This window comes from Hippocampus zosterae, chromosome 5 (genome assembly GCF_025434085.1).
Source record: "Hippocampus zosterae strain Florida chromosome 5, ASM2543408v3, whole genome shotgun sequence".
Lineage (NCBI taxonomy): Eukaryota > Metazoa > Chordata > Actinopteri > Syngnathiformes > Syngnathidae > Hippocampus > Hippocampus zosterae.
This window is the reverse complement of record NC_067455.1, coordinates 22405857-22426233: the sequence shown is the minus strand read 5'-3', so window position 1 is coordinate 22426233 and position 20377 is coordinate 22405857. Positions and strand designations below refer to the sequence as shown.

At 45.2% G+C, this 20377-nt stretch overlaps 1 protein-coding gene across 1 annotated transcript in view; it reads left to right on the top strand.

The window, feature by feature from the left end:
* znf407 (zinc finger protein 407) overlaps nucleotides 1–6075 on the top strand; it is a 203634-nt gene extending 197559 nt beyond the window's left edge. The window contains exon 10 of the mRNA XM_052064622.1: nucleotides 4749–6075. Coding sequence (XP_051920582.1) covers nucleotides 4749–5530 — 782 coding nt within the window. The 3' untranslated portion in view covers nucleotides 5531–6075. The remainder of the gene's footprint in view (nucleotides 1–4748) is intronic.
* The last annotated feature ends 14302 nt before the right edge of the window (nucleotides 6076–20377 follow it).

The window sequence follows — 20377 nt, the reverse complement described above, 5'->3', positions numbered from 1 at the left end:
AAGCGTCACCGACCAAATCAGCATTAATTTCACAAGCATTTAATGTCCCTCATAGGCAATGAGGTTTTCGTCAACGATGGCAATGACAAAATGTTTTTTTTTTTCTTCATGACGACCACTAGATAGTGACAGACTCAATATGGCCCCATGACAAAATCACGACAAGAAGTGTTCATGGTTTTGTTGATGGGACGAGACATGGACAAAAGTGTTCGAGGGTGTCCTGTCAGACATTGAAAATGCAGGCTCACACACGCCAATTGTTCAAAAGGGAGCTGGAATGATTGACAGACATCAGGACAGTCGGTTTGCCGCGACTCGTGTGCCCACACCCCACGCCTCGCTCTGTACAGTGAGTAAACAGATGAGGAATATCAGAGCCAACCAATATTCAGTTCAAAGGCCAGTGACAAGTCGTCTTGACATCGTGTAGCGTCTGTAAATGCATCGTGGTTAGTCAGTGAACTCTCAGTTAATATAAACAAAAACAAAGCTCCTTTATGGCTGTGACTAATACCAAAATAAAAAGACGCAAAAAGCTTACATACTTTACTGGAGCTTGCGCACGCTCCCATGTCTCTTCCTCTCTCGTTCACCTGCGAGCAGAACGATTCGTTCAAAAATGAATACAGTAACAGCACTCACATGATGTGTTCGTCACAACTCCTCAACGGCAACATGCAACCATAAAGCCCTCATAACCCAGTTCATCATTATCCACATAACCCTTGGCGCAAATGAGCTGCAAGCTAGCTTCAGACCTATTAGTTAATATATATATATATATATATGGCGGCCCGGTAGTCCAGTGGTTAGCACGTCGGCTTCACAGTGCAGAGGTACCGGGTTCGATTACAGCTCCGGCCTCCCTGTGTGGAGTTTGCATGTTCTCCCCGGGCCTGCGTGGGTTTTCTCCGGGTGCTCCGGTTTCCTCCCACATTCCAAAAACATGCATGGCAGGCTGATTGGACGCTCTAAATTGTCCCTAGGTGTGAGTGTGAGCGTGGATGGTTGTTCGTCTATGTGTGCCCTGCGATTGGCTGGCAACCGATTCAGGGTGTCCCCCGCCTACTGCCCGGAGACGGCTGGGATGGGCTCCAGCACCCCCCGCGACCCTAGTGAGGATTAAGCGGTTCAGAAAATGGATGGATGGATGGATGCAGGGTTTTTTGTGGGGGTGCATAGAAGGGTTACAATGGTTGACCCCTACCATTGTAACCATTCTATCTTCGTGTTTTATTTACATCTACACACATTTTATTTTTTTAACAAGACGGGGATCGTGTGGCTCAAAAACTTGACGAGATCCGCACCAATTAATTCATTCATTCATTCATTAGTTAATTATTTTCAAAGCGTTGTTAGACCAAACACAACAAAAAATATGTTACCACTTTTTTAAGATCATGTGTTTGCCACTGTTGTGTAGTGAGAACACGCAGGGATTATTGGCTTGTGAGTGTTTAAACCATGAAGAGAATTGTAGCCTTTTCAACCAAATACTGTCACCACAAAAAAACAAAACAAATAAACAAAACAATATCCCCAAAATACCCCAAATTAAAATGATTAAGTAAATTGTGGGTACTAGTCAAGTCGTTAATAAGCTATTGGAGGGTTTTTTTTGCTTGTTTGATGGTTAAGGCCATTATATAGTCTTAGTGCGATACTATATCTGTGATACATATTCCTGTGAAATAAATTAGAATTATTGTATTAATAATTATAATGGAATATGTTACTACGCCTGGACTAAACCCTTTTTGAATATTGTTCACTAAAATTGGACTAAAATGATCACGAGTTAAGATAAAGTATTTTCATCCAAACCACTTAGACTGAATATAACTAAAATGGCTGCCAAAAATATCACACTGCCCTTTGGTGCTCATTTTGAAAAAACAAATCAATCAACCGATAAAAAGTATCAGCCAGCATATTGATTATGTATTGTGATTGAGCCAAAAATCACGTCATTTTGATTCTGATTATTTAGCCCAGTGCCCCAGTAAGTTACCCTCGACATTTTTGCTATGAAAAGTAAAACTGACATTGCCAACTGTCTCGGCTTCTGCTTTTCTTCTTGTTTTTTCACTCCTCTCATCAAGTCTCCATCTTATTCTTCTCTTTGTGTTCTCGCTCATCCTCTCTGGTACTTCCTTTTAAAGGAATCAGTCACTTAGAACACTAAAAAAACATATTAAACAGGCATCAACCTCTTGCCAGGGCCAAATCACGCTGTTCAAATGTTGTTCTTCCACCGGGAGCGCAGGACAGCACAAGAGATGGGATGTGCAACATTAACTTGATTCACGGCTGCGGCGACTGAGTGACACTCCATAAACCTCAGCAGGCTGCCGCTGGGACCTGCCAACAGCACCCCATGGCTAATGTGACACACACTACCAACGCATAGCCTTACCACCCCCAAGACACAACATAAGTACGCCCACAACCACATACGGGACTTCTTGTTCTAATAGGGACATGAACTAAGATGCATCTGCTTGAACATTTTACAGACCCATTCAACCAATGGAAAGTAACGTGAGATTCGTAAACAAATGAAGTACTGAAGGGGAAAAAAACAACAATTTATTAAGCATGGCTATCTATTGAAAGGTTGGTTTCTGTTAATCGCACAGCCTCTGGGGTGTCCGCACAAACCAATCCATTTGCTTCTAGCATGTAGGCATTGGCAGTCGGACTACTCCATGAAATACAATGTAGACAACAGTTTAGAATTATAATTACAGATACAGATACTCAAAATGTATACTTATATACTAAGAGAGAGGGGGGCGGGGGTGGGAGGTGATAGCATTTGGACAGTCTTTTGTCTCCGTGACAACCGTTGAAGTATGTGTTAATTGGTGCTGGAAAAGAAAAAGGTCTTCAGAACAGCATTGTTCAAAATTGAGAGTCACGGTGGTGGAAAAAGTGGGAGAAATGATTTGCAATTTGGTGAATTTTAGGAACCAAACCTAGGATTAAAAAAAATCTTAAAATGAACCCCCGAATGTTCCCAAGTCTAAACCTAAATAAACCAAAGCAAAACACTTTAACGCTAGCTCTCGATGAAGAAACACAACAAGCATGTCTTTCAGATTTTTCCATATGTTCTTTGTAGTCGTCAGTGGTAAGTCTTGTTAAAAATAATAATAATTCTTTGTTTTTCCTGTAAAAAAAAAAAAAATCATATACACCACTTTGTATGTAACTGCTGCTAAGCAACTGTTCGCATTAAACTCCTTCATCACTAAATCTGGTCTTATTCACCGACGTAAACAGTAGTTCCAGGTGAAAGGTTTAGAGTGAAAGGACAACCAAATCATCGTGTTTCATCAGCATGTATTTACTCCCAATTAGAGCTTCGGATAAGGTGTAACTCAAGTATACAACCGAACTCAGGTATACAATCGCCATTGCATTCAACGTGTACCATTGAACATAATCTTTTGTCTTCTGAAAGGCAAGAAAACTGACAGATGATTCCATTCTGTAGCATGGACCTCCACAGTCGACCTTCCATCCAAATTTCAATCAGTACCAAACACCCATTTACCTTAATCTTCAAAAAAAAGTTTTACCGATGCACTTCATATGGTTGAATTTGTTTGCAGAAGGTGAAAAAAAAACTTCCAATAATGCAAAGTAAACAAACATTTAAACAAATGAACATTAAAAACCCCAAGAAAATAGAATATCTACAGCTAACTTATATTTATGGTAGTCAGTATGATGTGTTCGTTGAAGTCAGATTGTCTGTCGATGAGGACTGACGATTCCAAATCTTAAGGCATCATTTTAAAATGGTATTATTTTTGTTATTTTGTCATGACACAGCATTTTAGTCGTTGCATTCCAAAGCAACGGCATATTTGTGCAAACCAACTTTCTGATCACATTGTCACCTTTGCTGCTGGACATGAAATGTCTGGGAGAGATAAGTATATCCGTGATGGATGATTTTGTCCCTCCATACACTCCGAGATCTTTGTGATGTCGTCTGAGCATTAAATCCTGCACCTCTAAAATGTCAACATCACCTGAGCCATACATAAAAAAAAAGAAAGAAAGCTGAAAACTTGAAAAAGTATGCAGTCTTTTTTTTTCAACGCTCTCTTCTTTCTTTTGACCCATATGTGTTGTGGTAGGTGAAATGTACTCTTCCCTTGTTTTTGGCATTCATACTAATAAATTCTCTGACGCTTTCGTAGACATGAACGGCCTCCCCTCTAGTCTATTTCTGTCAGAGCGCGGCATTGCTCATTGCTCAAACAATAGCATTATAACAGTGTTCCTATCATCTTGGTAACACCATGGCAACTTGTGATCCAAGATGGCACCACATGGCTCACTTAGGAGCAGCTGTGCCTTCGTAAATGTTTCTTGGCAGCCTTATATCTCCCCAATCTGTCTCACATCAATCTTTAAGTCATACAGATATCAGTGTGTGAGGTCACTATTTAAAAAACAACTGTCCCCTCGGGGCTGTGTGCTGGCCGTTCGTGTCCACCATTCGTGTTTTTTTTTTTTTGGGGGGGGGGGACACTCAACTAACAAAAGGTGATGGCTGCCGATATTGCTCCTTGATGTTGACTGCATTTGATGTCAAACAGACCTCGGCCTTGCATTATGTGCCTCACCTGCTTTTTTTGGGGGGGGGGGGGGGGGCTTGATCTGGGATCAAAATAGATGTTCAAACACAATGTTGTGCTAACGTGCTTCTCCTCCTTTCCCCTCAGGCATTGTGTCCAAGGCCTTTGAGTGCCGTCTTAAAGGCCAGGGGGCTTCTTTTGTGGAAACAGATGTCGTGGAATCCTCTTTGGACAGGAAGCTCGGCAATGAAGACGACGTCCAGCAGGTCATCATCATACAAGGCTACAGTGATGGAGAGGTAGCCGTCGACCAGACTCTGGAGGAGTCGGCTGCCGCCACCCTCCAGACTCTGGCCATGGCGGGCCAAGTGGCAGAGGTGCTCCACATCACAGAAGACGGACAAGTGATCGCCTCAGGCAGGGAGGTGGCGTCCGCAGGGGCCCAGCTTGCGAGAGGAAGCGCCCGATATGTGGTGCTGTCAGCGGGCGAGGCTGCCAATGAGCTGCAGGCTGCAGCTCTAGAAGCTGGCGAAGACTCGGCAGCCGCGGGAAAAAGTCATGTCGTGTCCGAGTCGTCCACAGCTCTGGATGCCCTGCTCAGCGTTGTGAGCGAGATGGGCCAGCAGGAGAAAATGCACGAGGAAGCATCCGCCGCTCACGAGGTCGCCGCCCCCGAGACGGTCGAGCCTGCGGAGAGCGACGTGCAGCCTGTGATCAAACAGGAGGAGGAGGTGCAGGTCATTAACCAGGCGGGGCAGGAGGAGATGCAGAACCTGCTGCAGCTGGCAGCCTCTCGGATGATAAAGGAAGGTCTCACCCAGGTCATCGTCAACGACGAGGGCACCCACTACATCGTTACAGAGCTGGACAACTGCACCCTACAGGTGGAGGGAGGTGTGTATGAAGAGGCTGCCGTGGATGATGCTTGAGAGCGGCAGGCCGGACGAGGGCTGTCACCATGACGCCCCTTAGTTGGAGGAGCACCATTTGGACTTTCGTTTTTCATCCTCACCCCAAGCCTAACTCCTGTTAGACATTGAATATATGATAAGGTGCATTTAATTATGTTTGCTAGCACCCAGACAAAGCTTAAATCATGCCTTGTCACCTTTCTGAAAAAATGTTTTGCAGTCAATATCACAAATCTTAATTGTTCATCACGAAGGTGTCCATATGTAATCTGCCTTTTAGTGTTGCAGTGGATGTATTGTCCCCCCCCTCCCCAGCCCAACATTACGGTTTTGTTGAACATAACGTCAAGCTTTTTTACTATTTTTTTTTTGTCTTCTCTTTTGTAGTCATTAGCATATGATTAGCTACTAACCACTGTTTTGCAACGTTCGAAAGCACATCTTATGCATCGCTGAGGCTATATTATGGCGACATTATGCTGACAGTTTGGAGGCTTATTTGTGAGCTTTGTGTATTCTAAATTCATTTTCATTTCTTACAATAAAGATTGAAGCCAATTTTATCAAGTGCATCCATAGTTTTTCTGTGTGGTCCTGACACTTTATTTTCGGGTTTGCTGTGATTGTCATGTAATTACATTATCAATACGGCAATTGCGAGCACAGCACCGCGCCGTCCAGTGACAAACCCCCATGCACATCCGTGCATTAACTGATAGCTCCCATCATGCTTTCTGATCACTAACACAGTCATTATCATCACCATTATCATTATCACCACAATGATCACCATCACCCTAATCGCCATCCTCTCTTCCTTTCCCCCCCATCAGGCCTCTTCCCTTCATTGCCTGTAACACACTCATCTTCCGTCCGCCCCCCCCCCCCCCTCCTCCCTGCAGTATTTGGCACTGGAGGGAGAATCAATATTCATTTAGGCTGCTACACAGGCCTGTAGTTTCTGATGGAGTGAGTGGGAGAGCTGTATGACGGCTGTGAGCACAATGGCTGACCGCTAAAAGTAGAGGGAGAAAGCACTCGTACACTACGAGGGCATCAAAAGATCATCCTTTTAACACACACACGCAAGCACACACAGAGCGAGCGAGGAGGTGGGCTGAGAGAGAAAGTGTTGGATGAGTGGGCAGGAGAAATGAGAGGATTGCAGATGGATGTTGAGAGAGGTGAGGCCGCCGAGAAGTGGGAGAGCATAAAGCCTACAAACACACACGCAGAGCCAGCAATTTCACCAAACACCTGTCTGCTTTTTCAACCTATCTTAGTGTCCTGTTCTCACACTCATACAGCATTTATAAAGTCACTCTTTTCATGCTTTTTCCCCCTCCTACCTCCCCTTTCAGAAAAGGCCTGCACATTTAACAGAGGTCATGCACATATCTCAGAAGCAATGTTCAACATCCACTGAGTGGAGGAATCACATTTGTATGCTCAACATTTGCAGAATTTACAACCATATGATTCCTAAATTGCTAAATCAACATATTCTAGTTTGGATGCGGATGATGGACTCAAAATTCATGACTTTTAGTGGCACCGTAAACTCTGAATTGTGTATGATTGCAAGTTAAAAATGTCAGTGACAAACAAGTCAGTCAGGTGAAAAACCGAAGTACTACAAATGAGTTTTCAACCATTTTTAAGACTAAAGTATGATAACAGGTCACAGAGATTCAGATGAAGAAAAAAAAAGTCATTGGTGTCGTCATGATCAATAAATGAATTGCTACATAATTAGAAATGAGCCAGGCTCGATCATGCTTTGCCATTTACCATATCTGTCGCGACTGACTCCTAAGGAAGGGTTTAACGCAATGAGGGGTGAACCCTCCGGCCAGGCACTCGGGAAGACGGGGCATCTGGCACATTAGATTGCAGCATGTGAGGGCCAGTTTGTTGTCGAGACACCGATTTGGAATAAATAAAAATGGAGTTGTTATCGAAGCCTACAGCAACAGCTGACATGTGGGAATATTTTGGATCGAAGCCATATGCCCGTGGTGAGCCACAGAATTTACATTTATTTATTCTTTTTTTCTCTATGTATTAAATATATGAAAAAGGCCATGCGAAACGCAGCAACACTTCAAGCTCGCAAGTTCATCTCGGGCACAATGATCCATTGCAGCTTTCGCAGCTAGGCTCCAAAATTTCAACCAAAGATGTTAAGGGGCCATCAACTCCATCCCGACACTCCATCATCACGGGGGCGTTTATGAAACAGACAAAATATAAATGGTTCGAAATAATACAAACTCACAGACGCTGTAGTTTGCTACATTGCAAAAGCGATGCAGTCCTTTAGCACTGTTGAGAAGCCGGCATTTCGCAAATGCAGTTCGAATAGCCAGGGGAAATGGCAATTCATCGGCAGCGGCTACTATACAACAACTTGAAGTACGACATAGTGCGGGAGATCAAAGACATGTCAGGTTATTCTGCTAGTACGGATTGTGGTCAAGCCCAAACACGACCCCTATTTGAGCTTATATTACTGCTGACTGGACCCTGCACTCCTAGTGTTTCGAGAATAGACATGTTGCCGAAAATCACACTGCTAACATCCTTGCAGAAAACCGAGTCTGCTTTTGCAGACCGTTGAAGGAATGAGCAGAAATTAGTCTGTGCATATTTTGGGAAGAGAGACTGAGTCCATTATATTTTGGGTGATTTTGATGATTTATTTTGGAAATTCAATGTCTTTTTTCATGATATAATTCCTTTTAAAATATATGCAAGAAATAAAAATGTATTCATATTTAAAAGGGTGCAATGGCATTATTATACGATTATCAGGGGATATCATTGATTACAATCATTTCTGGGACAAGATTTGTTATCATGACAGGACATGTTAAGATTTAATTAATAGAAAAAGACCAACAGAAGGTCCCCGAAAGTGGATTTGCCAAAATAAATGACCAAGTGATAATCAATACACAGAAGGAACAACATCTGCGACAACACATCACAAAATATCTGTTAAAAGCTTTGTGGAATATAGAAGTATGAAAATGTGAAAATTCAAGGTCCATAATGCCAACTTGTCGTCACAAGTAAGTCATTAGTTTAAAAAAATGGAATAATGTGCAAGTGATGTTCGACTTGCGTGATCTGTCACTTTACCGTGGTGGAGGGGTTTGTGTGTCCCAATGATCCTAGGAGCTAAGTTGTCTGGGGCTCTATGCTCCTGGCAGGGTCGCTCATGGCAAACAGGTCCTAGGTGAGGGACCAGACAAAGCACGGCTCACAAAGCCCCTTATGATCAATAAAATCAATGGCACACAGTTTCCCTTGCCCGGACGCGGGTAACCGGGGCCCCCCTCTGGAGCCAGGCCTGGAGGTGGGGCTCGTTGGCGAGCGCCTGGTGGCCGGGCCTACACCCATGGGGCCGGGCCGGGCTCAGCTCGAAGAGGCAAAGTGGTTCCCCCTTCTCATGGTCTCACCACCCATGGGAGCGGTCAAAGGGGTCGGGTGCAATGTGAGCTGGGCGGCAGCCAAAAGCGGGGACCCTGGCGGTCCGATCCTCGGCTGCAGAAGCTAGCTCTTGGGACATGGAATGTCACCTCTCTGGCAGGGAAGGAGCCCGAGCTGGTGTGTGAGGCAGAAAAGTTCAGACTGGATATAGTCGGACTTGCCTCCACACAGCCTGGGTTCTGGTACCAGTTCTCTCGAGAGGGGTTGGGCTCTCTTCCACTCTGGAGTTGCTCACGGTGAGAGGCGCAGAGCAGTTGTGGGCATACTCGTTGCCCCCCGGCTCAGTGCCTGTAGATTGGGGTTCACACAGGTAGACGAGAGGGTTGCCTCCCTCCGCCTTCGGGTGGGGGCGACGGTTCCTGACCGTTGTTTGTGCAAATGCACCAAACAGCAGCTCAGCATACCCACCCTTTTTGGAGTCCTTGGATGGTGTGCTGGGGAGTACTCCTGCTGGGGACTGCCTTGTTCTACTGGGGGACTTCAATGCTCACGTGGGCAATGACAGTAAGACCTGGAAGGGCGTGATTGGGAGGAACGGCCCCCCCGATCAGAACTCAAGTGGTGTTTTGTTATTGGACTTCTGTGCTCGTCACGGATTGTCCATAACAAACACCTTGTTCAAACATAAGGATGTCCATCTTGCACTTGGCACAAGGACACCCTAGGCCGCAGTTCGATGGTCGACTTTCTGGTTGTATCATTGGATTTACGGACGCATGTTTTGGACACTCGGGTGAAGAGAGGGGCGGAGCTCTCAACTGATCACCACCTGGTGGTGAGTAGGCTCCGATGGTGGGGGAAGATGCCGGTCCGCTCTGGCAGGCCCAAACGTATTCTGAGGCTTTTTTTGGGAGCGTCCGGCGGAATCACCTGTCAGAAAGAGTTTCAACTCCCATCTCCGACGTCTCAGGAGGGGGAAGCAGTGCACCACTACCACTGTGTACAGTGGGGATGGGATGTTGCTGACTTCGACTCGGGACATTGTGAACCGGTGGGCAGAGTACATCGAAGACCTCCTCAACTCCACCAACACGCCTTCCTTGGAGGAAGCAGAGTTTGAGGACCCTGAGGTGGGCACTCCTATCTCTGTGGTTGAAGTCACCGACGGTCTCCTCGGTGGCAAGGCCCCAGGTGTGGATGGGATCCGCCCGGAGTTCCTCAAGGCTCTGGATGTTGTGGGGCTGTCCTGGTTGACACGCCTCTGCAACATCGGGTGATCAACGGGGAGAGTGCCTCTGGATTGGCAGACCGGGGTGGTAGTCCCTCTTTTTGAAAAGGGGGACCGGAGGGTGTGTTCCAACTACAGAGGGATCACACTCCTCAGCCTCCCTGGTAAGGTCTATTCAGGGGTGCTGGAGAGGAAGGTCCGTCAGGAAGTTGAGCCTCAGATTGAGGAGGAGCAGTGTGGTTTTCGTCCCGGCCCTGTAACGGTGGACCAGCTCTACACCCTTGCAGGGTCCTCGAGGGTATGTGGGAATTCGCCCAACCAGTCTACATGTGTTTTTTGGACTTGGAGAAGGCGTTTGACCATGTCCTTCGGGGAGTTCTGTGGGGGGTGGTTCGTTGGTATGGGGTACCGAACCCCCTGATACGGGCTGTTCGGTCCCTATACCACCGATGTCAGAGTTTGGTTTGCATTGACGGCAGTAAGTCGGATCGTTTCCAGTGAGGGTAGGACTCCGCCAAGGCTGCCCTTTGTCGCCGATTCTGTTCATAACCTTTATGGACAGAATTTCTAGGTGCAGCCGAAGCGTTGAGGGGGTCCGTTTTGGTGGCCTCAGTATTGCATCACTGCTTTTTGCAGATGATGTGGTACTGTTGGCTCTTTCAATCAGGGCTCTCCAACTCTCACTGGAGCGTTTCGCAGCCGAGTGTGAAGCGGTCGAGATGAAAATCAGCATCTCCAAATCTGAAACCATGGTCCTCAGTTGGAAAAGGGTGGAGTGCCCCCTCCGGGTCGGGGAGGAGATCTTACCCCAAGTGGAGGAGTGTAAGTATCTTGGAGTCTTGTTCACGAGTTAGGGCAGGAGGGAGCGAGAGATCGACAGGCGGATCGGTGCAGCGTCTGCTGTGATGCGGACGTTGTATCGGTCTGTCGTGGTAAAGAAGGAGCTGAGCCAAAGGGCGAAGCTGTCAATTTACCAGTCGATCTACGTTCCAACCCTCATCTATGGTCACGAGCTATGGGTCGTGACCGAAAGAACGAGATCCCGGATACAAGCGGCCGAAATGAGTTTTCTCCGCAGGGTGTCCGGGCTCTCCCTTAGAGATAAGGTGAGAAGCTCGGTCATCCGGGAGAGGCTCAGAGTTGAGCCGCTTCTCCTCCACATCGAGAGGAGCCAGATGAGGTGGCTTGGGCATCTGATTCGGATGCCTCCTGAACGCCTCCCTGGTGAGGTGTTCCGGGCACGTCCCACCGGGCGGAGACCCAGAGGAAGACCCAGGACACGCCGGAGAGACTATGTCACCCAGCTGGCCTGGGAACGCCACAGGATCCCCCGGGGAGAGCTGGAAGAAGTAGCTAGGGTGAGGGAAGTCTGGGCTTACCTGCTAAAGCTGGTAAGCCGGCCCCGGATAAGCGGTAGAAGATGGATGGATGGACTTGGTGTTGTTGATTCTTGACAAAAAAAATAAAATCACATTTTATATCTTTTTGTTTAGAACCAGAAATATGGGAAAAGGTCAATAAGTTCAAGAGGAGCTAATACTTTCATAAGGCACTGAGAGAGGGAGGGGAAGAGAGACAGAGAGAGAGAGCGAGTGAGACAGTGAGAGAGAGAGAGGAACAGGGTCTGTGCCCTCCACTCGCATCACCGGCAAATTCTGTTGAAGTTCGTGTTCTAAATATGGACGCCTGTGTTCATCTGCACAGTTCATATTCTCCACGTCTGACTGAGTAATTGTGACCTGTTTTGTGTGCATCTCTCTCCACCCTCCCTCTCCTGTGTGTATCTCCCTAATCAGTGCAGGATGTCTTGTTATTAACTGCAGCAGACCACTCGTGTGACATGGAGGAGGGAGAAATTAGCAGCTGTCACCCCGTGATGAGTTAATTTCCTGACAGGCTTTCTGCTGCAAATGACCAGACGGCTGATGGAAACCTGCCGCTGAAGTTTAATTGGAGAGCAGGAAGGGCAGTGGGGTAGGGAGGGGAGGGGGTTGAGGATTGAGAGACAAGGATGACAACGTACAGATGAGGCTGCAAATGATGCACAGTAAAAGTATCACTTTAGATCCACGGATGGCTACTCACTGTTATGTTTCGATCTGGTTATGTTCGGTTTTGATTCCTCATGTGCCCTTTTTTCGTCACCTGTTCTCGTTATCAGTGTTCCTTCTGTGTAACCAATTAGCTCCCTCAACCCTTTGTGTGTTGTCCAGGTGTTTCTCGTTGTCTCGTAACTTAGCTTGTATTTAGTTCCCTGAGTTTCTGCCAGTCTTTGTTGGGTCATTGTGAGCTGTGAGTATGTGAGCATACGTGTGCTCCTGTCATGTTTTGTTTCCTGTCTTAGTTTTGTTTGTTCCTTGTGATTTCCAGGCATTTTTTGAGTACTTCGAGTTAGTGTTTTTTCCATTGTACTCCTGTGTGTATTTTTTTGTTAAATACATTTTGGTCAATCCACCCTGCTCCTCCCTGCTTTTTGGGGTCCTACAACTACCATCAGGCGAAACGTGGCACTCACAAAAAGTCTCCTTTTTTGGAATCAAAACTTTCACAAAGACAAACAACCGTCCGTGCTTACAATCACACAGAGGTGCAATTTAGAGTCATCAATAAACCTCCGGTGCATGTTTTTGGAATGAAGGAGGAAACCAGACTAGGAAACAGACTAAATATTTGCAAACCCGACTACCCGACACCTGTTTATCCAGTTTGTCAGGAAAGAAACAAACCAAAAAAGGTTGATTTCGGGGTGAGTATCCCTTTGCTAAATGCATTCATTTATTTTGAGAAACATTGCTTTTTTGCCACTTTGACTCTTTATTACTTGCAGATACAAAAAAAAAAAATTACAACCCCCCCAAACCCCTAAAAAATGGCTCCCAAACTTCATAGACATGCCGATAGCGATCAATGGACGGCCATGCGTTGACTAGTGAGTGCGAGGGTGGCGGGGAGCCGCTTCCATTGAATGGCACAGTTCCATTGAACTACAATTGCACAAGAATTGTGAGTCGCGCAAAAATAGGGCCTCAAGTGTAAATTGTGGTGCGGGTCGTGCAACGCTGTTTTGGTGGATTTGATCAAAGCGCTGGGAAATTGTTTCTCTCTCTGATGTCATTGTATTTCATTCATAAATAGGACAACAGGAAATAGATTTTTCGTCGATACATTTGAAAGCTTCGTATTTTGAAGAACAACGGTGAGACTGCCCACTTGTAAAATGGTACGGTAGAACCTCACACGCCATGGAGTGGGTACTGTGCATTGCAGGCTTGCAAAATTCAGCTGATCCTGCCCCGCACCTGCTGTAAGGAAGAGCAAACGAGGCGGTGTGGTGTGTTGCTAGGTCAAGTGATGCGGTGTGGTTTCTTTTTGCTCATGGAAAAGTGACTGGTGATGCTTTTCCTCTTTCTCTTTTCCAAGCTTTTTTTTCCCCTTTTTCTTTTTAGGCATCCTGTTCTTTCAGCCTCCATTCCCTGTCTGAAATGTTTGCACTCTGCAGGAGCAGATGGACAGAACCGTTTTATATACAACGCACCAAAAAAATCACACGACGGAGTACTACATAGTTCTCAAACTTTTCATGTTTTCAGCAAAAATCTTCAAACACATATAATGAATTTAGAAATAAATCTATGATTTCATCTTACAGATAATTGAAATTTACTTATCCAAAGCGCAGAAGCTGAGTGTGAATGTGTGTTTCTCTCGATCTGTCACCAGTGTGTGTACCGTGTGCTTTAAAAATGGTTTCAAGGTAGAATAACAATCAGGAAAAAAAATTATTATACAATGTAAGTCTACCAGATGTCTTCTGTTCTCACAACACATCGTATAGAGCAGGTGTCACCAACATTTTTGAGGGTGAGAGCAACTTCATGTGTACCGATTGTGTGAAGGGCTACCAAATTGATACACGTCTGAAATAACATATTTGTCCAAAATACCTTCAATAATATGAGGATGTGTTATTTTTAATACTTGATGATTTAAATTGTCAGACTTTGATCGTGTTTCGAAATGTCTCACAGTACTGCCAATGTTTGCATTTTTAAATCATAATTTCTACTAGCAAATCACAATGTCCAGGCACTGGCGGGCTACTCAAGTGGTCTTCACGGGCTACCTGGTGCCCGCGGGCACCATTTTGGTGACCACTGGTATAGAGGTTACTTTTATTAGCTTGGTGTTCCCGTCAGGGCCTTCAAAGCTCTGTATCAGAAATACAGACCTGCATATATAAAGTGGAAAAAAAATTCCAATTGGCTTTTGTCCTCGTTTTATACCAAAGGCTTTGTGTCTTGGGTGCGCGGTTTCCAGTCCTTTGTGGGTCAAATTCTTCTTTTTTTGTTGTTGTTGTTGTTTTGTCCAATCAGATTGATGCTTCGTTGTATTGCCATGGGGCAGCCCGGTGGTCGACTGGTTAGCGTGTCGGCCTCACAGTGCAGAAGTGCAGGGTTCGGTCCCGGCTCTGGCTTTTCTGTGTAGGGTTGGCATGTTCTACCCCTTCTTCCCCCATTCTCCCAAATTCCAAAAACATGCACGTCAGGCTAATCGAACACTCTAAATCAGGGGTGTCAAACTATTTTTTGTCGAAGGGCCACATTGTAGTTACAATTTCCCTTGCCTGGCGGTTATGACTGTAAATTTGAAACCATATAAATGTTTAACCACCTCCACATATTACAAACACAGTGAACAACAAATTGATGGATAGAAGAATAATGAATTGCTTCCCATTTTTAATTATTACATTACATCTGACTATTTGAAATGTTGGTTCAGACTTCAGCAAGCATCATGGTGTAGTCGTGCAGGGTATCCCCTGCCTACTGCCCGAAGCCAGCTGGGATGGGGTCCTTCATGCCCGTGACCGCTATGAGGATAAGCGGATTAGAAAATGAATGGCTGGATGCATATTATTTTGTCCAACACCTTGGGCACCTCAAGTGCAGTAATTGACCACAAGCACACACCTGAAATCGCTGGTTCTTGTTTTAGCCAATCAGGTTATAGATTCCCCTCTGGAAAGCCATTCCACAGGCTTTGTGACGAGTGAGTTTATACATCCTCTCATTGGTTCAGCGACGATCGCTTGTGATTGGTTCAGCTCTGTGTGCACAGCCGTAGCTTAGTTTATGATGGACGACATGGGACCATGATTGAAAATTCACTTTCAACGCCTACTTTTCAAGGAAAAAAATACTTTATGAGGCTATTTCAACCAACACAGCTTTGCAGAGTGGATTATTTTGTTTTGTTTTTTTTGGAGCGGGGGGTCAGAGTAGTTATGTATGATTGGACATGTTACCCTACACAGACAGGTAGGAGCTTCTGCATCATCATCTCTGGTGAGTATTGTGTAATTTATTTATGTTATTAAGTTTTTATATTGGCAAAAGGCAATTGTGAAGGACTATTTTGCACTGTAGAGGTTTGGATTTCTTCTCATGTAGTAGAATATAAAGGAAACTGTTTTCATAATCTGCTCAAATACGTGAAATATTCTTCTTTCTATACTGACAAACGTCTGTGAATCTGAAAAGGTGTTTTTAGGAACAACTTAATTAACATAGCCACAGTTATATAGTGTTTTCTTTTGTTTTTTGGGGGTTTTTTTGGGGGGGGGGGGGACAAATTGTGAGAAGGTGGATTGGTTCAGTAAATACCCAGGACCAAAACTCACTGCCCAATCTGAATTTCTCATAACTTCATCTGTTCACAGAGTGCAGCACAATGATGGGTGATGCGCATGCATACACACACACACACACACACACACACACACACACACACACACACAAAAACACTAAGCTGCTCTCCCTCCCGCAGGCAACTCTCATCACTCTCCTGGGGACAAGTGAGAGGGACGGCAGTGGCAATGGAGGGTTGGGTCGGGGGGTTCTCATTCGCTCTGTTTCTCTGAGTATGATAAATATAGCAATTGTGTTTAGTCGCCATCAATAGAAAACACATCAGCCTGGGGATCATTTCCTTAATGTCTCCGCTATTAGTTTTTTGCTTCCCTTTGGCAGTATTAGCTTGCCAGCTATGATATGTTCTGCTTTGTGTGTGTGTGTGTGTGTGTGTGTGTGTGTGTGTGTGTTTGCGTGTGTGTGTGTGTGTGTGCGTGCATGCGTGCGCGTTTATGTGTGCATCTCCTCGAGGCTCCAGGTACAACTCTATTGAACTCCATTTGCTTGCTTTATTTCCTGTCTGTTACCACACATGGCAACACATCAAGTGTGATGTGTACCAACTAATGCTAGATACAGTAAGATTTCGAAATATATATATATATATATATATATATATATATATATTGTATTTGTTTGAGATGCGCAGGGCAGTTAAAGAAATGGTTCAGTTCTAGTACTTTGCCACCCTGGGAGTCGCTATAGGAAAGGAGTGAGGCAGGGTGTGAGGGGGTGATGTTGCATGGGTCCTACATGGCTCTTCTTGCTTGCTTCCTTTTCCATGTGGCTCTGCACTTGTTTCTTTGATTAAATTAATCCCACCACCTCAGCAACAGACACACATTGACAGCCTTAGTCTACCACATGCCGCTCCCCACCACTTTTTAAAATGGCAACCATCCTCGACTCGTTCCCCTAGCCCCGTCCAAAAGAATCAAACCCACCAATCAGGCATCTGACGTGTTCTATTCAATGTACAAACTCAGATTGCAAAACTCTGATTAGCTCACCGTTTACATGTGAAAATGCATTTATACACTTATACTGCAAGATCTCCCCTTTCGGATGATGAAGTCAACCACGCATGTGACCACGATGGATGATACGTCCATTTGTGACCCCACCCATCGACATGCAGTCAGGAGGTTGATGTTAAAATATTTTTAAGATGTTCATGATAATAATCTGTTCAATTATCCATCCACCCATTTTCTACCACTTCCGGGGGTCGGGTCGCGGGAGCAGTAGGTTTAGCAGGGAAGCCCAGACTTCCCTCTCCCCAGCCACTTCTCGCAGCTCTTCCCGGGGGATCCTGAGGTGTTCCGAGGTCAGCTGGGTGACCGTCTCTCCAGCGTGTCCTGGGTCGTCCCCGGGGCCTCCTGTCGGTAGGACATGCCCGGAACACCTCACCTGGGAGGCGTTCAGGAGGCAACCTAATTAGATGCCCGAGCCACCTCATCTGGCTCCTCTCGATGTGGAGGAGAAGGGGCTCGACTCTGATGACCCCAGATGACCGAGCTTCTCACCGTGTCTCCGAGGGAGAGCCCGGACATCCTGCTGAGAAAACTCATTTCGGCCGAAATCTGTTCAATTGATTGATTTAAAAATGAGTCAGAGGTATTGTTCCACAGTTTTGTCATATTTATTAATGGCATATGATGACATCCGCGACAGACATCTGCACAGCACCAAATCATCTGCCTGCACCTTGATGAAAAAAAAAAATTCACCACCTGCACCATCATTTAGACCTGCTTTTAGGAAGTCTTAAATCAAGTCTACTTTTCATCAAATTGCCAGATGTGTCAGAGGCATGCAATAGAATACGCCATAATTCCTCTCGAGGAGTAAGCGGGGCCTGACCAGGTACGAAAATTAAGATGTTTTTTTTAGGCTGAGCACACGGGTGCTTATCTACGAAAATAGGGCATGAGTGTTAACTGAAGGGGGCATGTAAATGATAAAGAAAGTAGTCAATAATTTAGCACTGGCGAATGACTCACCTTCATTGTCAAAACCAACTACAGTTCACAAATTTGTATGATGCAAAATCAACTTTTTTTGCCATGCCATGATGTTTTTACTGAGCAATGGGAAGCGTGAGATTGTGGTTAAGTGAGTGGACATTATGCTACTCAAAGAAGAGGGCGGCATGGTGTTACACTGGTTAGCATATCCGCTTCCCAGTGCAGAGGGGCAGGGTTCGATTCCTTCCTGTGTAGAGTTTGTAAGTTCTCCCCGTGCCTGCATGGGCTTCCTCTATATACTCCGGTTTCCTCCCACATTCCAAAAACATGCATGGCAGGTTTATGGAATGCTCCAAAATTCTAAATTGTCCCTGTGAGTGTGAGCTCAGATGGCTATTTTTCTATGTGTGCCCTGCAATTGGCTGGCAACCAGTTCATTAAATCTTGTTTCGTCTGCTGTTCTTTTTTTTTTTTCTTTTTCATTTTCCTGGCATGTGATTTTGATGCCTGAAACTGAGGCCATGAGAGCAGAGCAAATATAAGTACTGGCCTATGACAAAAGTAGCTTTAGGTAGGCTGCATAACAGTGTAGCTATTGTAGGTGTTCTTAACTTCTGATTTGCGAGAATATATGTGTACTCAACAAACTGCTGCTGTAGACTGTAAATTTCCCCAGTGTGGGACAAATAAAGGATATCTTGTCTTATCTTAAACAGTCTCTGTAGCTCACCATAAAACATCCGAATTTAAATGTATTTTAATCAGCATTGCTTTGAAGTCAAGATGGCGCCCGAGTAGGCAGCCGTCAGCAAGTGCTCTCATGAGCCTTGCTTTTTTTTGTTGTTCTTGTGTTTCTTTTGTCACTTTGTGTTTGTTGTTACGTCGTGTGGACTTGATGTGGACCTTTTTCAGCATTTTTTGGCCACGACATTCATCAAGGAGGAGACTCTGTGCTTGGTGGTTGCGCCTTCTCGGCAGCATGGGTATACCAGCACTGTTTTTGACTGGAGGAATGTCGGCGCCATTTGACTGTCGTTGCTGGACAGTCCCGGGGCGCTTGGGTCTTGCGCCTGTAATGGGCAGCATTTTTCACAGCCCCGCTTTGTTCAGCGGAGAGATCGGTGCTGTTGAACGGTCTGCGGCTGGATGGATGGAGGTCTTGAGGAGACGACGATGAGAAGAAAAGAGCGTTGGCGCGGAGTGCCGATGCGGATTTGGAGCTGGGAGTCGCGGCTTGGAGTTTGAAGCGGATTATGTGGGACAGGAGAAGTGAACTAATCTCTTTTCGTCAATGGACGCTACAGCTTCGTGTTTGCTTTCAAAACTTTGCTTGTAGCAGACGTGTGCACATTTTCAGCATGATGTCTCTGATCCACTGGTGAAAGGACACTTTGATCCTCTCCTCTTTCATCTAGAACTGCTTCAGACAACAAAGTGTATGCAGAAAAGTGGTGAAGATTGCACGACTGTCTCTGTCCTATGTGTTGTCTTGTGTTATTTTTGTTATTTTGACTTCAAAATGGCGCCGCGAGAGTGGCTGCCTTTCCAGCAGCTCCTATTTTTTTGTTGTTCTACTTCTTCCTTTCATAACTTTGCTGCTGTGAATCTGGAATTTCTCCATTGCGAGACTAATAAAGGTTTTCTTAATTGTGATGAAAAGAAACTGATTTGTGAAGCTGTTTTTGGGGTTCGTGTAATGTTGGCAGTTACTTGTTGATCTGCTAGAGCATTTTTTACTTTGCAAAATGTTTCCTCTTCCCAGGGGCAATAGGAAGCAAATCAGTAACAGGATAATTTCAAAGTCTGTACAAGATTGTTGCCAAATTGACAAACTTTGGTAAACTACAAGCTAAAACTCCAGCACTGAAAAATAAAAATACTTTGTGTAATGCGATAAAATATTCAGTTTTTTTTCCTGACGTTAAGTTTGAAAAAGGCTACTTGAAACGAATTGGAACCAGAACGCTCACCTGTATAGAGAAAGACATTGTTTGGCGCTGAAAACACATCAGCCTGTCACTGTCAAGTCTGGGTTCACTCACCTGAGTTTCATGCAGGCAGGCCCCACTCACTGAAAGTGGGAATGGTTGTCTGTCTTAATATGTCAGTACCTTGTAATCGAGTTGTGAATAATCCAGGGGTAGTCCACGTTCTTTTTGCCATCGTTGGCTGAGATTGACTCAAACTCCATCAGCAGAATAAACAACATAGAGAGTAGATGGATGGAATTCAAAGTTTCAATCTAACTCCCGCCATGCAAGAAGCTCAAGACAGTCGCAATGTTGCGTATAGACTGAAAAAAGGTGGTGCTTTACCTTATGCCAACACACCGCCTCTGTTGTTTCAGTCGCGGATCTTCACTGTCAGCCTGCGATAACACCTTCTATATGGCTCCTGCAGCCATCTGTTTCATGTCAGCACTGCCACGTAGGGCTTGATTCTGTTGCTGTTTTCATCTTAGGAAAATAAACAGTGTGACAGATGAAGTCGAATTGATGTGGGTTGTTGATTTTTTTTTTTAAATAGCACCTCAGAATTTATT